At 43.7% G+C, this 17,666-nt stretch overlaps 1 protein-coding gene across 3 annotated transcripts in view; it reads left to right on the forward strand.

The window, feature by feature from the left end:
• Positions 1–17,666, forward strand: part of LOC8030063 (protein virilizer homolog) — an 85,269-nt gene that overhangs the window by 2,929 nt on the left and 64,674 nt on the right. For 2 of the 3 annotated variants that reach the window (XM_029995669.4, XM_042287509.1), the window contains exons 3-7: positions 2,358–2,444; positions 2,527–2,572; positions 5,712–5,850; positions 8,069–8,149; positions 10,447–10,646. In XM_029995669.4, coding sequence (XP_029851529.2) covers positions 2,358–2,444; positions 2,527–2,572; positions 5,712–5,850; positions 8,069–8,149; positions 10,447–10,646 — 553 coding nt within the window. The remainder of the gene's footprint in view (positions 1–2,357; positions 2,445–2,526; positions 2,573–5,711; positions 5,851–8,068; positions 8,150–10,446; positions 10,647–17,666) is intronic. The other variant, XM_029995672.3, reaches the window with a different exon arrangement.

Below are 17,666 nucleotides of genomic sequence, written 5' to 3' on the forward strand. Positions count from 1 at the left end.
AATCCAACCAGAAGTGCTTCCCGCACAAGCAATCGTGGTCCAACGGTGTCTTGTTTCCCTCTTCACTGCACCTATCCACATTCTCAAATGAACTGAGCAGGTCAGAAACCAGATGAAAACTGATCTTCAAACCTTTCCCATCTCTTTTGGTGCAGCCCCAGTCACGGCGTTTTTGACGAGAAGGCAGGTTTTTGTCTGGTTTCTTCCAAAACAACACGGAAACGCTCATCCCCCATGGCGACTTCCGCCCACAACCCCATACCAGAAGTGCGCCCGACGTGCCACCACCGCGGTGTGATGTAACAGAGTTGAGTTGGAGTTGCGAGTAGAGGCCAAGTAAATGTTTCCTTTAATTTTCGCTCAGGTTGCCGATTTTGAATAGTTTCAGAGTCATCACAAAGGTGGTGTGACTCATCATTGGAAATGGTAGAGCACTCGTCACTTTCAGATAAAGTTTCTTTATTTTTTCCTTGGCTAAAGTGGATCTTTGCGTTGAGGTCATGTGGCCATTTCACCTTTTTCAGCTCTTGCAGATATCAAACTTTTCTTTCCTAGGAAAATAAAACACTTTTTTAGTGAAAAAAAAGAAAAGAAAAGAAGAGACAAAATAATCTAAGGGGGTGGAGCAATATAGAGTAAATGTTATATGCTTTACTCGTGGAGCAGAATATTGCAACAGTCTCAAATTTTTTACTTTAGGCATTACGGGAGAAGCGAATGTCGCTCTTGCAGAAGATGAGACAGACACAGCGGCATGAAGCCACCACTGTGCATGCACTGTCGTGGACTTCCCAAATACTTTGGAAGTGTACGTGCGCTGCATTGTTGTGTTGTGTGCTTGAACATGGCCTCCTTGAAACGGTGCTTGCATCATAAAAAGAATGCAGTTGCACCTCACACGATGTCCAAAGGTTCAAAGTGACACACACAATGTCCATAGGTTCAAGAAGCTTCTTGGTTGTCAGTCTTCAGTGTAAGATCTACAGTTTTAGAATGCAGAGCAAAAATTGTCTTCCGCTCCAAACCCAGTGCTCTGGAGGCGAGGCTGCTTCTCCGCAATTACGAAAGTCAAACTTGGCGCATGTGACCCCTCCTCCGGCAATGACGAGTTGGTGGCAAATGGAAAATAAAGGCGACACTCTGGCTCTGCCATTTAGTTACTCTTGAGCAATAGTGGTGGCGCTGACATCTGTCAAGGAGCACAGAAACCAATCTCCGAAACTGAAGCACGAGCCAGACTTGTGATCGGGCTTTCTGGTCCGTAATATAGGGCACAAGTGACAATCATGATGAGTATCTAGTGCTATATCCTATCCATGTCAACACATATGCAAAGGCGGTACTCACATTTTCGTATGCTGTCTCAAGTATTTCAAAGTTGGGGACTGCGCGTCTGCTATTCCCGCCATCTCCTCGATTCCCGCTCCTGGCCGCAATGCCTGATAGGACTGCACTTCGGCGCACCATCGATTCGCTTGGTGCGCGTTGGGGCAACGAAAGCTGCACCGGGAGGGTGCGCTTCGTTGAACGAGGACGTCCAGTGCACAGCGGTGCACCTGATCGAAGGCACGCATCGGATGTTTGAGGATGCTAAAAGATGACGGGAGTATGCTTGCGTTCCCACATTTAAAAGGTGGAACGGTCACCTGTCCTGCCCGTAGTATGTGAAACAGGCTCTGTACATACACATTGTATCTATAAGGTACAACACAAATCTACTTAAGTCACAGGGAGGCTGCATCTAAAGTGATTGTTCTTAAGAAGGACATTGGGGTTTGTTTTAAAAGGGTTTTGATGGCCCCCAGAAAGTTGCGATAGTTGATGACTAGTGCCCACATATAAGGTGTATGAAGATGAAGGCATCATAATCATGTCAATAAATTTACCTCAGGGTTTTGGAGAAAAGAAATCCTTTGCCTCTATTATTGAAATAAAAGCTGCAGAAAGGAAACTTTTGGCTCATAAGCTTTGGTACTTTACAGTCAGTCCCTTTGATCAGCTAATGGATGTAATTAGGTGTATTGAGTGCAGGTGTTCAGAGCATCAGCTAGCAGTAGTGAGCCCAGATTAGAGCTCTGAGGTGCTGCTAAAAGGAGCTCTAAGCATTTGGAAGAGCATTAACATGTGGCTTGTTAGAGTTTTTTTTTTTTTTTTTAACAGTTTGTTTAACATCACAGCTGATGTTAAGATGGACACTGATTTTCCCTATTTGTCCTGCATTGCTTGTTATTGGTTTTCTTTGAATTTACTGTACACAGGGCTGTACCTGTCAAAACTTTTTGTTCTTATTTTGGAAAGTGGACTGGTAAAATTACAGATGTGGCATGCTGGGGGTGGGCTAATTTTCTTCATTTCAGTGCTACAAATCCATCGCAGTTCCAGGTGGAATTTTTTGTGAATGACTTAAGCAAGAGGAGTGCCAGCACGTTTGATCGACTTGGGAGGTATTAAACTTGCTCTTTCCATTCAAAAATATTTATTTTTGGTGTTTGATGGATTTCTGATTGGTGTGAGCTCTTTTTACAGTTTTGAATACAAGCAAAATGTGGACATACAGTTCCTTACAAAAGAGGTGAGTGAAATTCTGGAAAGAATATAACAGCTGCATTTTGTCTTTAAGGTCCATTTTATCTATTACATTCTCTGAAACGAAAGATCCCCTTCTGCCGTTTCACTTGGTCTTATAGCTGATCTGAAGAAAGTTATCTAAATGTAGCAAGCTGATGTGAAGCAGTCACATAAATATGCATTCTATAGATGCACATTTGTTTTTTATTTGGTTATTATCTCCACCCAGAACAAATGTCTGACTTCAGTTTAGGATGTATTAAGTTAACTGCATACTAAATGTCACTGACATGATATTAATATTTGCTGTAACTCTGAAACCATGGGTCCGTAGCATGACCATTTGCCCATACCTTTTAGTGTCACATTTTTATTTTGTTACAATTTTAAATTTTATTGGCTGGTGTCCAGCTTGCCGCATTAAGATACGAGGCTCATCCTTGCTGCACACGGATGACTCAGTGTGCCAGCTCTACTTGAATAATGGGTGGAGACCCATTCAGGGGAGTGTTTGTGCAAGCCAATGGAGACGACTGTGGCGATAGTTAGGGTCATATTGTCATCAAGAGCTGTTTTGGTCTCGCACAGACTTAAAGTTTGTGACCCTTGAGGCATCATTTCTTGTTTTGACAAAGCAGAATATACCTTGCATATTGGAAGACCTACCTCCTCTTCCCCAGAATCAGTTCTAAATGCAGAGGTGCCTTTTAGAGGGGCGATGCAACAATAACTTTACTTTCAGTAAGTACTGCTTAAAATTATTCTTTGAGATTCATAACCTATGAAACACGCGTTGATTTTTTTCTCCACACATTGACAGTCGCAAGAAAAATCTGAGAGAAACGAACAGCGTTTACTTCCTCAACTCTCATCCGGAAAAAGCGGCCACGTGATCTCTGGAGCCGATTAAATGCTGCCAATGTTTGACATAGCCGCACGCTAGGGTTGGCACAGCACAGGGCGCTTGCTGAGTTCAACACATTGTTAAGTCTCGGCTATTCAAGCTGTTGTTGCAATTAGGCTCGAGCCACTATCCAAATGCATGTCGAGGCATTGATTGTCACGAGCACAAATTGAATGCCCACGCAGTCCTCATGTCCACTGTATGAGCCGCATTTAAATATCATCGCAGCAAGTATCGCAAAGCTTGGTGATGAAATCCCGGAAATCTCATTGTTGGCATTGTCCCCACAACTTCGTCATCAAGTATTGCGAATGAGAGGCTTAAAAAAAAATGTCCACATTTGTTTATCCTTCGAATTTCACCGTGACGGAGATGCTTCTTGGTCAGTGGCATTGCGTTCTAGTATTCTTGAATCCCACTAATGTCGGTAAGCTCGTGTAAAGTGAGAAAAATTCCTACCCAATATCGTTGCACGGCCCCTTTAAAACGTGCAATACCCGAGTTGTGTTTCTATGAGGAAAAGAAGACGAAGAAAATCGGAACTTGTAAAGAAAGAAGAAGATCTCAACACAAAAAGAAGACAGCTTTATTCGGGAAGCTGGAGACTGTTCTATTGTATGTATTCTTTTATAGTTCCCCTCTGATATGTTACACATTGAAGAGGAGTTTTTTTTTTGTTTTTTTTTTTGCAAGTTTAGTGTTGGGGAAGCCTTCCTGAGTAGGACAGTGTACCTCTAATTGTACAAGCTGATGATTCATCTGTACTAGCCCTGAGTTCTAAAGGGGATTGTTCATGTACCTTTTGCACAAGGTTGTGATCTACTGGCAGGAAGAGTGCATCTTCCATTTTTTGTGTGACTATAGTAGTGACAGCTTTTCTACATAGGTTCTTTATAGTTTTTGCTTTCCTACTTATTTTCCTAGTGTATAGTAGTGACAGCTTTTTTACATAGGTTCTTTATAGTTTTTGCTTTCCTACTTATTTTCCTAGTGTCCGATTTTGTCAGCTTTGTCTTTTGAATATAAACAGGTTAACATAAAACAAATTGAAAAATGTTTAGTTAAAAATAAACAGTGGAGCTTTCTAAATATCACACTCAGACTTAGTTACATTTGTATGGGGTGTTCAGATGCAATTGAGAACTGATTACTAGATGGTGCTCGTATGCAGGCATTTTTTCATTAAAAAAAAAAAAAAAGTGACAATTTCCAAGAAGGCAAAATGAAAAGGTGCTTAGGGTCTGAAGATTGGTGGGAACAATAGCCACTTTATCAGGCACCAAACTCAGTCTAAGAGCCAGAAATTGTGTTCGTAAACACTCTTGCAACTCCTCAAATTGTACTTTTGTTGGAATTTGTTAAAGGGCAACTCCGCTTCATTTTTGATATTTAGAAAACTATGTAGCCCTCTTCAGTATCATATAGGAAGACCCCATGTCAAATATTACGATCCAATTCCGTTTATATATTTAATAAACTGGCCAGCAAACCTTCAAGCGAGCCAAGTCGCCGAAATCTGCCAACTCTAGCGTGCGGCGCGAGGCGCAATCATCAGTGCGGTCAATGCCACGGAATTGGAGCAGCCGACATTGGGCCACTACGTGAGAGGCTTGACTACGTCATTCTCACGTTTTGCTTGTTTTTACTTCTCAGAGCGAAATTGAACGATGACGTCATGAGTTTCTCCTCCCGGTGTTGGCTGACCGGGCGTTCACGTGATCACCGTAACACGGATGCGCTGCGCGCTTATCGGTCTGTTTCTCCGCTCCCCTTCTCCTCTTTCGTCTTCTCCCCTTCCCCCTCTCCCCCGGGCCATCACCGTCCACGCCATGCAAAGCGACCTGCCCCAGTCGCGTGTCCTGTTTCTTGCTCCCTCCCGAACGTCACAAGACCACGTGGTTCGACGTGACGTGGCCATGACTCTGACGACCTGAGACCAATGTTGCCTGACGCAACCGAAGTTTCGGTTTCGGTATCAGCTGATGTTTAAATTAGGATTACACAAATAATATTCCACATTTCGCATATCCGAAGACGTAGAGTTGTTTAGTAGTGCTTTGTGAATTTGAATCACATGTAAGCCTAAATTTTTTGGAATTGAGCGGAGTTGCCCTTTAAGTGCTGATCTCATCCGTGTAGTGATCTCCTGCCGTGCACTAAAGCATGGCATGTGCTCATGGATGGGTCAGTTAAGGGTGCATGCTGAAGTCTCCCGGCTCTAATGCAGTGATTTTTGCAGGTTCTGACGGACGGCCTGGTGTTGCGTGGGTGGTACAGCACCATCACGTTGGCCGTGTATGGCATCATCAACAAGGTTGTCAGGGAGCCGCCATCACCACCGCCGCCGCCTCCACCTCAAGCTGCCCTACCAAACAAAAGTAATTGTGCCAGGTTACTTTGGTTGCTCCAGCAGTGTGGTTATTGCCCATATCCCCTGTGTTACTGCGAGTCGAGCATTTACTGTGTTGGAATCGACCAGATCACAATCACTGTGCTCGTATACATTGTCATCATTTAGCCGTTTTACAGCTCGTAGAGACCCCAAGAAATGTGCAAAAGTTTTATGCGGCCTCTTGCCTTTGACATTGCTAGTGTTGATTGCCTACTCCAGACTAATTTGTGGTCCATTCTTCCGTTTGTTCTGAAATGCCTCGGTTAAAATAGAACTTTTGCTGCTTGATGCCATATTTGCGTAATTGGTAGTGGTGTTTTTCCTAGTTCACTTTAGAAACTTTAGAAACTTCAGAAGTATTTCTGTATGTATAACACAAGTTATGGTGCTTCATTGTAAATACCATAGCTCATCACTCTTTTCACTTGACTTCAACATCACTTGTCTGTCACGCCAGCATTGCTAGAAGTCTTGGCTCTGCTAGACGCTGCTCGCTCCTTGTGGAACATGCTTGTGCTGTTTTCATCTCCTCAACTCATTGTTTCATCATTTTCTGAGGTAGACAGTTATTTGCAGGGCATATGCTTAACCTCAAAATTGGCTTGTTCTGGATATTCGTCGTTCTGTAGAGAGTCCATTCATCTTTCTGGAGTCTGTGTTCTTCAATATTTCAAGCACTAGTTATGAAGCGACACAGAGAGCTGTAAAAGGTAAAGCTTGATTGTGCCACCCAGTAATCTTTCTAAAATTAAAGCAGGAGACATGGAATGACCTATCCATGTAGAACTGCAGAATATCTAACACATGATTTATTGAGACCTCCTCCTCATATGGGGGTTGCATTGCCTGCTGGTCACTAGTTAACGAATAGTACTAGCTTTATCATCCTCATAAAATGCTTCATCATGGATCACAGTTCTCTTTTTTCAGAAGTTGCCCTGTTTCCCTTTACTGTCCCCATCCATTAATGCTTAAGGGGAAACCCTGGTCTTGAAAAGAAAACAAAAAAACAAAACAAAAACATAGTTTAAAAAAATGTTTGAAGTAACAACCAACATACTGTCTTACTACTGCAGTCAGAAAGTGCACAATTATATAGTTACATTGATTCAAAGTTTCATATCCAAGCTGTTTGCAGGCATGTTTTGAAAAGCTTTTTTTGTTTTCTCAGAATTAATATTTTTGTCACTACACAGTTTTGCCTATGGTATCTTTTGATCTAGAACTTGGATCGAAATACTTTTTTTAGGGTTTAATATCTTATATATCAGGGAGTGCAACAAGAGTAATATTTCTTGAAATTGTTAGCTGCAAAATTTTCTGTGGCAAAGACTTTAATGACTAATTTCTAATTATCAGCGAAACAATTTCAGCTTGTAACTTTTTCTAAAATGAAGCTAAAATTGTAGGAATGATTTGCTGCACACTCTAATGTTTGTAGAATATGCCGGCATGCTTTGTGCCATACTTTTTGATGGCAGAATTGTAAAAATGTTGGGGAGAAACATTTGGGATCAAAGTTGAGATTTTTTTGAAAACTATAATAGATAAGAAAACAATGAGCTTATGTTTGTGCTTAGCACAAACAATTATAGTAGATGTGAGGCTTTAATAAAAATTAGATGAAAAATAAGAACAAAAAATGTTCAAGATCAGGGTCTCCCCTTAAGAAAGAACATGAACTATGGTTTCAGTGATGGCACTTGCATGAGAACTGCCGTGCCATTTATTGCGAGGAAGCCACAGTGAATGGAAAGTTGCACCTATTTTGGTTAGGTGCACTCTTTGGGGGCATTAGGTAATAGTGTTGATCACGTGTAAGGTCTCGCTTCAATGTGCCACCTTAAAATCGACGGAACACAGTCTGCTTATCAGATTTATTGTAAAAGGCCGGAATTCGCCGGCTTCTGGGGTGCAAGGAAAGACCATCTTCTGAGCTTATTTTCAACCGAGTGCAATAGGCCTCACAGCAAGAACCAGGTTTCTGCATCCCTGGGCACAGTGGCTTCCTTTCTGAAGAATGCAGTACTTCTGCACTTTTTGATGGCGTTTCTAATTTCCACATCACTATAAAAATTGGCTCGTGGGAAGAAAAATATAAAAAAGGAGCCACACATTTTGTTCTTTGTTAGGTGGAGTATTCCTCTTGATGAAGGTTCCATTGTTTTCTTTCTTTTTGTTTGTTTCCGTGCAACCCCCTCCAGTGAAGGAAGGCATTCCCAAGTCCAAGTGGAAACTTTGCACCATGGTTGCCTCTTGGTTGGACAGTGTTAATAACCTGGAGGGTGAGGAAGGCTTACGTTCTTCCCTAATGTCACGCTATTTGCCGGTGGCCTAAACCAACTTGCGGTGGAGGGTTACTCTTCTTCTGCGTCTCTCTGCAATCTTTTAAAGGTCCAAAGGCTTCTTCTTTCTCTGTCTCTCGAAAGCTCTCTTGGGAGTGGAATGTTGACGGGGGGATGTTGGAAGTTGTAGCAAGCCAAAAAGTGATGCCACAATGTTTCGACACGTACACTTTTGAAACCTTCTCGTGCCAGCCGAAATACAGTTTTGTCTCATTAGTGGTGTTTGGGAAAAAGTTATAGTACTTTCGAGCAGGTTGGGTGGATAGGCCAATTTAGCATGTGCAGTTATAGTTGCAGCCACCATTACATCCATAAAGCGAGGGTCCCTTTTGTTGCCCCAGCAAAGTGAAACACCACCCTTTGATAGTGCAGTTGTACAGTTTGTGAAACAGCTCGAGCATGCAAGACACCAACCATGGCAGCAAAACCTGGTGTTAGATGCAAATCCTTATGAGCATGAGGCAAGAAAGTGCCAATGTCATGTTAGCGCTTATTGTGGGAGGCAACGTACAGGATTTGGCCTTCTCAGTTTTAGTGTTTATTTACTTGTGGTTTTTATTACGCTTTGGTGTTTGGTGCTTGTCATTTTGCCCCAGTATCTTATTTGTATAGCTTTGTCAAAAGAAAAACCCTAAACCAAGTGTAATGTATTTTTTTTTTTTTTGTAATTGTGATAGCTGTGTGTAGTTATTAACTGTGAAAATACATTTACTGGGCAAAACTTATAGCAAAGGCGGGTACTAAATTCTGCTTTGTATTGCCACAGATACAGAGTTTTTAATGTTTGCCTGCATGAAACTAAATCACAGTTTACAATTTTCTCTAAGGAACTTGAAAGCCGTGTCAAAAATTTTTATACTTCCATGTTCATGTAAGAGATAGGATATATACACAAATAAAACCAGATGTGCAGAAAAATATGTTGTAATATTTGCGGAGAAGTAATGGTACAGTGTGGCTCACACCTTACTCCCATGAGGTTAACTCTTTTCTTATAGCAGGAAAAAAGGCAGTTATGAGGTGGTCTCAATAAAAAATTGTTTAGCTGCAAATTACAGTACTAGGTGTACCAAAGCATATCAAAATGTAGCCAAAAGAATTCTCTTTTCAACAATGTAAATGTCAAGCAAGATATATATTGCATACTACAAGAAAAAAAAAATGTAATGTAAAATTTTCTGTAACTAACACAAGTATTTATTTTAATTCAATGTGCCTTGCAAAAAATTCGGAGTAAAAAAAAATATATATATATACACATTTTGTACCTTACTTTTGTAGAAACAAATCCTGCAAGTTTAAAAAGCAGTGCAACACTTCTGTAGAAAAAAAAAAAAAAAATTTTAAGTTAGCCCCCATGATGACTGTACCAATCTCCAAAGCCCCGACCAAAGTGTTTCATGCTTCACCATAGCGTTATGTCAAGACCGGGACCGGGTCGCCTTGTCGAAGAAAACTCCACTCGTTTTGCTGCTGATGGCATAAAATTATGTCTATATAATGTTGACACCCTGCAGATGAAAATGAAAAATTGATGTGTTCAGAACATGCCTAGTGTCTTTGCAGGAGCTCACGAAGGCAATAAATGCGCTCGGTCCGCAAAATGAAACATACCGACAGGCATCTGTGAATGGTCCAGGCTGATTTGATTCCACTGCCACTGTCCAAATTAAAGTCCAATGAATTAAAGTCATCCTCTGACTTACTTCTGCCACTTTCATGGACCAAATTCATTGCATGTACACCAGAATTGCGAGTCAGGTGATTTTTTTGACGAGCATCGGCGCGTGACGAGGACGCTGATCCTGGTACTTTAAAGGCACGTGAAAAATCGCCTCCTTGCGGAAAAGCAAAAACCGAAACTGAAACTCGAGTGGTTATCGTAGGTGGCACCACAGACCTAGAAAGGGAACTGAATGCGTCGAAAAAAGGGTTTGAAATTCATCAATCAAATTGATCGATTTGAATGAGTGCAATAAAGAAAGAGTTGAGGAGCAAGCATAGGGCAGCGCGGCAGTGCATCTGGTGTGCAAGAAATGGGAGGGGCCAACTCCACAAGTAATTTTAAATTGTTAGCCTGGTCACTCTGCAAAAATTGTGGTCTGCTAAAATAATGGAACTTTGTAAGAGAGATGCAGAAAGTTTCAAGATGCGGCATGTCGAAAAACTGTGGCAGTGAGCCGAAAGGGATAGCATACTGCTGGGAACTTGACCTCTGCCTTGTTGGTCCGAATCAGAGCCACCACAGAGACCACCCGTCTTTGAGCGTGCTCCGGAGCCCATTCCGCTGGTCCCCTTGGAGTGGTCATCTCAGCAGGGTACAATGACAGACCACCGCAAAGGTCCGGACCACCCTGGCCCATATGGAGACCCCCGTGCGCCACCAGGGTACCCTTCGACCTTCCCGCCCAAGGGTTGGCCGTCTCCTGGTTCTCAGGTGGGTCCTCGACGTTTCAAGATACAGTCAGCAGCAAAAGTTTGCGGGGCATGGGAGCGCCAGCCGAAAAGACTGGCTGCGCCTTCTGACGGCGCATTGCTGCTCTCAAGACTCGCTCTTTGCACATGCGCTTCCTTCTGGGTTCGCAGTCGTGTATTTCTTTTTTTGCTCACTTCCGTCCGACGTTTACGAGATAATGGGGCCTGGCGCAAGGCGCCGCAAAATGTTATCTGTAGCATGTCAGCTCCACCACTTATCTCCCGCAAGGGGTGCCTACACCATAGGTGTTTGGTGCTTGGTGAGTGGCGTCACCACGGACCCCAGTCACGTGGGCCGCCATACCCACACGCGGAGGGCGCCTACTTTAGTAGGTGATTTGTAAGTGGCGTCACTACGAACCGCAAGCGACTTATGATAGCCATTGAGTAGAAGTATTCCAATGAAGTTTTGCAAGTCTCCTGTGGTCAGTGTAAACCCGTGCTCATTGTTCTGCTTAGCATACATGCCACTTTTTCTTACAATATGCAGCAGGATTGCCTGATCTAAAATTGTTGAAACAATATCAACTGGAGAGGAGTGACAAAACTTCGATTTCACGCTTCTTGCGCGCTGATCAGTCGCCTCTGTTGGTGCTGTCCAAACGCTTGATCGGCATCTGTCTTCGCCCATTTCGGGTTGTCATCCATACGTCTACTCTTTTTTGGGGTAGCGCGTCTCCCTGGTGTCAGGCTCCCGCACTTGTCATTTCCTTAAAGGGACATTGACACCCCCCAAAATTTTTTTTTTCCTTTTTTGTCAGGCGATTTATTGTGGTGTCGGAACACTACCCAAATAATATTTTTCTACAGAGCCCCATATTCTTTTAATAAAGCCAAAAAACGCAACTGCTCGAAACCAAAACCGAAACTCCCGCACCGCACGAAGAAGTGGAGAGGATAGAGTGAGTGGCGGAAGTCACGTGGCTACACCCGACCATGCGGGTTTTTTTTTTTCTTTTTCTCTCCACACGTAGCAGACGAAATGCTTTCGTTCGCCTTGTGATTCCTTTACAGTTATGTTTGTTCCGCTCGCTGTTCTGTACTTCAAGATGAGTTGTTTTGTACATTTAAGTGTTGACAATTAGTAGTGAGGGCCCGAGTGCCGTGGTGAATTCCCGTGATCGGCTCTGAAAAAAACACTCCCAAGATGTTGCGTGACGAGTTGCCTCACATGTCCTGCATCTGAAAGTGGCATTGTGTGGCAGAGTGCACAAATTTCCAAAAGATCAACGGATCGGGATCAATGGCTGGCTGCAATTCCCGTGGAACAGTTATGCGAAGCTTGGAAAGCGGACGCTACCCGATTCATATGCTCCTTGCATTTTGTGGAAAGTGACTACATTGAGTTCGCAGGTGTCAAAAATGGAATCCCATACCATTTAGTTCCAGCGATGTATCGTCCACAACAATTGTTTTTTTTTCAGTGTAAAAACAATAAATGTAAACATCGCTAAATATTTGACAAAAAAAAAAAAAGTACACTTACACCAGGGATCGAACCTGTGCCCACTGCGTGTGAAGCGGACGTCTTTCCACTGAGCTACTGAAGGAACTCAATCATACGTAGTAATGCGGCGGATAGACTGTATGTCGGAAGTTTGCTGCTGATTTCCCTTCAATACATGCACTCCCGGCTTGAAGTCGGGCAGCACCACGCGTATGTCACATTTGCACCTCGTAAAGAAACCATACGCGTGCGTATTCAACTCGAAGTACGCACTTCGTGCTGGACGTTTGAGCGAGCGATGTCTTCAGCCACGTCGGCAACGTCTTCGTGCAATCTGGTTGCTGGTTGGGGGTGTCGTACGGGATGAATATCAGTTCTTTTGATCGGTCCAAAATTTCTCTTTCGAAGGAAGACAGAATTCGCCGGTAATGTGAACGACAGTTCTGAAGTAGAGGTCCAATGCCCGTCATCCGCTGATCCGCTAGTCCCACGATACGCGAAACGACGCCATGTTGAAAATTATGCAGTGAACGCACAGATTGCTTCCGGTTGTCTGTGCTACCCCTTTTTTTTCTTTTTTTTTTAATCAACGTATTTGCAGCTTTTTGGAAGCCACAAAAAATGGGTTTTATTTTTTTTTCTATTTTTAATATTGACTGTGTGCCTTCAATGACCCACGACTTCGATTAAATTTGGTGGTCGCGTCGAAACCTTAGAAAGCGGCCCGTGACCACGGAAAAGAGAGTGAGCGCGACTCAAACTGGCCAGTTTTCGATCGGCGGATTTCAGGCGGAAAGAAACCGAATCTTGAGCCGCAAATTCTGTTCTGGGTAGTTGGGCTCTCCTATGTCACGTACAACTAAAAACCTCGGCGAGAATAAATACCCTGTCAGTGTCCCTTTAAATGTTTTCCTTCGCCCGCTAGATAGTTTTGAGTGCCTGTACTTCTGAAAGTACACTATAGTCGGTTACAAGTCAAGAAGGTAGGAGAAGCTCCTCCCACAAGTGTGATGCGCCCGTTTCAAATCTCTCCGCAGTCGAAAGAAGAGTTCACTGGAAACGCTCCTTGTTCCGCTTCAATGGATTCCCACTTGTCTCCGATCCCACTTTTTAAGAAAGCGACCTTTGTATTCATCGGAGTTGGAACCGAGCCCCTGAAAGCAGCCTTTGTATCCATCGGGGGGGGAAGCTAATCCCCGAAAGTCGTATTTGTTTCCGTCGGTGGGGGGAACTCTAATCTCCCTCTCGTGGCTTCCACAATGCTAAGTCAAAGTCGAAAGATAAAGCAAATATGTACAGAAAGGCAAGCCCTTCCTCGCGCGTTGGCCGCGACGTCACGGAAACGGTGGGACGCTATTGGATGCGGAGGTGGCGGAGGGATATCAGATTCCCTTTGAGGGGCATTTGCCGCTACCTTCTTAACCTGTAACTGACTATAGGCGCTAATGGTTTAATAAGTTGGTCAAATGGGCCGATAAAAATGGTTTCAAATTTTCTCCCGAAAAAACACCTTGTGTCTGTTTCTCTCGTCGACGTGGAATTTTTCAGGAACCATCTCTGAACATGTATGGTACTCCTATTGTTGTAAAAAATTAATACGAGTTTTTGGGCCTTGTGTTTGACTCCACGTTGTCTTTCATTCCACGGATTAAGAGCTTAAAACTCAAGTGTCTTAAAGGGATACTACAACAAAATTTCGGCGCTCATTTTTTGGTCTATATGTGTTCAAAGGAGCAGTATCACATCGAACACACCAATACCTTTTTAAAAAAGTCACGAAAAGGAATTTTAAAACAAATTAAACAATTAGCAAAGAGCACCTGGTGGATGTAGCTAACGCCTCGTTTGTAATGCCCGTCTAGGAACCTTGACAGCTAGTGATGGTGAGTGTCTCGCCTCCGGCCACGACGAGAGAAGGGGGGAAGGAGGAACTGCCCTCTTCCCGAGAATCCCTTTTGTGCGTCTCAGAAGTCGCTATTGTCCCCCTACAAGATTATAGAAGATTAACCCGTCACTCGAAATTTGCACAAAAGCAGCCGCTTAGGTGGCTGCAACGACTAGGCCATCCTCTCGACGTCAGCCTCGCCGTAGCTTTGCTCGTCCCAAGACGAACTACGTCACGATTGCGTTGGATGTCACGTGGTCTCCGCTGGCTGTTCTTCAAGCACTTGCCAGAGTGGGCCGTTTATAACGAAAAATAGAGCCACCAGGCTCAAAATACAAACGTGCGGTTGTCATTTACGGATATTTTGGTTCATGTTCAACTCATTTTTGAACACGATGGGAATATTTCAAATTTCATTGAAGTATCTCTTTAAATCTCTGAATATCCTTAAAGGGCCCCTAAACAAAAAAAAAAAGAAAAATTTTAAACAGTCTGGTTGGGACACGCGTGTCAAAAAAATTAATTTTACGCGGAAAAAAATATTTTTAGATCAATATTGACGGCACGAGATGCGATTTAGTCGGTAGTCGCCTCCTCTCCACTTGTTTTCTCTCGCATTTCGAAAGCGAGGAGGAAAGGTGGATAGGCTTTGCCTTCACATTGAGGTGAAAAAAACAAATGACCATCTGGTTGAAGTCGAAAGAGTGAATGACCATTCCATGATGTCATGGACTTTGCTTTTGCAAAATTTCAAAGAAATCTCTCGCTGTCAATATTGCTCTAAAAAACAAAATTGTTTTGCATAAAAGTTATTTTTTGACACGCATACCCCAACCAAACAGTTTAAAAGAAATTTTTTTTTTCTTTTCAGGGTCTTGTTACATGTATCATGGGGCTCTGACCGACTGTGCCGTTTGCGTATCTATCGCTTCGTCATTCGCTCTCAGCTTGATTATGGTTGTATTGTCTATAACTCTGCCCGTGCATTAGTTCGGAAGATGTTAGATCGCATTCATCACCAGGGACTGCGATTAGCTACTGGTACATCTCTCTGGTACTTAGCCTTTATGCAGAAGCGAATGAGCTGTCCCTGGAGTATAGATTTTCCATGGGTTTTATGTACTCTATCAGAGTTCGCTCGGTCGCCGAGCACCCCGTTCGAGATAGTATTGAGAACATCAAGTTTCAGTACACATTTCCAAAGAAACCTTCCATAGTCCCCCCTTTTTGTCTCAGAAATAATAGGTAGCACAATCTGTTGTGATGGATGCAAATCCTCTACTGGTCCAGCACCCACCACATATAGCGCCATGGAACAACTGCCACATGCATTGCGACCTTACACTCACCAAGTATAATAAAAGGGATGTTCCACGGGCAGGAAGTTTACAGGGGAGCTGTTGAGGGCTAGTTTCCCCAGTTTCGTGTCCGGTACCAAATAAATGTAGACACAAAACTCTGGACAGCTACCGCCACCTATGAGCGACGGCGGCAACCAGACAGTCTGGTTGCCGCCGTCGTAGGGGGCAGCGCGCAATACAGACGAGGACGAAGAAGAAACACACAGGACGAGCGTACAGCTTCGCTGGTCTTCCTTCTTCACTAAAGTAAAAAGGCTAAAAGATTTTTTTAGCTTGAAACCCGGTATCAGGAGTATACCAGTTTATATACAGACGGGACAAACAAAGACTGTAGTAGGCTGTGTTAGGGTGGGACCATCAGTAAATCAGACTTGAAGAATCAACAGCCACTATGTTTACTGCAGAGCTCTAGGGTTTGCTGCTGGCTGTTCATTACATAATTAAAAAAAGGCTTCCTCACGCTGTAATGTACACAGTCTCTTTGATATCTCTAAAGGGTGTCATGTTAATGAACTGTGTAACAAATCCACTGGTTTCTGAGTTAAAGAACAAGATTATCTTGGCTGCAAAGAAAAATCTTGACATAGTTTTATGCTGGGTTCCTAGCCATGTTGAAATTCCTGGAAATGCAGCGGCTGATTGCGCAGCCAGCTCTACTGGTGAGAGAGATATACACGTTTGCAAGAAAGGCTCTTGTGCGCTGCCATTTTGAGCGATGCTGGCGTCCCGTACCGTTTCCGCCATGCTGGGGTGCGCCAGGGGCACGTCAGTGGGGTGCGCGATGACAAGATGGTGCCGTTTGCTGCATCGCCGATGGCTAACGTTAGCGGCACACTTACTGTCTCGAAACGCAGGAGGAGGTATCCACACAGAATCGTAGCGTCACATATTGTAGGGCGGGGCATTTTTAAGGGTTGGAGCTGACTCTATGACGATCGCAGCCTCTGTTCCCGCATGTTGTGGAAGCCAGAACTGCCGCGAGCGCAGCCATCGTTGATGCAAAGGCCATGCGATTTGTGGCGCATTCTGAAGAGCGTCTTGAGACTTGAGATATTTTTGAAATGTTTCGATTTGTTACCGGTTTAGGCATTTTATTTAATTATCCGTCCTCTTTCGCGGTCGAAGACGACACGTGTACGTTTTGTATTTATTTTTCAATTTCTTTCTGCGCTCAGTGGTGTATGCTTCGGCGAGAGACGCTTGGTAACATTGTACGACAACCAGCGAACTTCCTGGCTGGAGAGTAGGTCCGCCTCACCTTGGCGCGCGGTTCGAGGTTAAGCCGGGATCCCACTTGCAAAGGTGTATAGACATACACCAAATACCATACAAAGGTTACCACACCTCTTTGAAACGTTACATCCAAGCAAAGTGGCAGCTGCAGTGGAACAATGTAACGGGCAACAAACTACATGCAGTCAAACCTTTTCTGAGCGAGTGGGAGAAGCGCTCATCGAGAGTGCTTCTGTGAGTTCATACTTTGTAGGTTACGAATTGGTCCTACCCGTCTCACACATATGGTCACCTCTTGAGCGGGGAGGATGCCCCTGACTGTGGACACTGTAACTTTCCTCAGACACATACTCATTGAATGCCCATGTATGATCCATGCCGTTACAAATACTTCTCACTGCTTTTTAAAGAACATGTTCCACTACACCTGTGTTTTTATCTTCCTCACAGATATCGGCATTCTACACTGACCATGATTTTACTTTCTATCCCTAAACAGATAGTCATATTTTTACACTTACCGTAAAATACCGGGCAAGCGCCCACTCAAACTTTGGAGATAATCGCAAAAACATGGGGGATGGGCGCTTGTCCGGTCATCAATTTTACATATAAATGTACTGTACGTATTTCCTCAGATCTCACAAATTTCGTAATGGGCGCTTAATGTGGAATGGGCGGATGCGCGGTATTTTACGGTAATACGCATTCATGTCCATAGTTTTATCACATATTTCGCTACTGTAGCTTTCCTTTTCCTAACCCCGTATTGCAATAGTCTAAGCTTGGTGCAATATAGCCTTAGATGCTGATGTGCCATAAAGCCCCAATCAATCAATCAATCAATCTGTCACTGATCAGGGTCCCTGAGGCAGACGCACGGCAATGACTGACAAAGCGGCACCTTGCACTGGTCCCGGTTTTCTCGAAGCGTGAATCTTGAGAGCGGCCGTCAGAAGGCGCAACCAGTCATTTCGGCTGGCGTCCGCAAGCTTTCACTGCCGACTGTACCCACGAAAGGAGAACTAGGGACTGCATTTAGTTGTTTTCAGTCCA

The sequence above is a fragment of the Ixodes scapularis genome, unplaced genomic scaffold, assembly GCF_016920785.2.
Source record: "Ixodes scapularis isolate PalLabHiFi unplaced genomic scaffold, ASM1692078v2 PGA_scaffold9__187_contigs__length_104089568, whole genome shotgun sequence".
Classification (NCBI taxonomy): Eukaryota; Metazoa; Arthropoda; class Arachnida; order Ixodida; family Ixodidae; genus Ixodes; species Ixodes scapularis.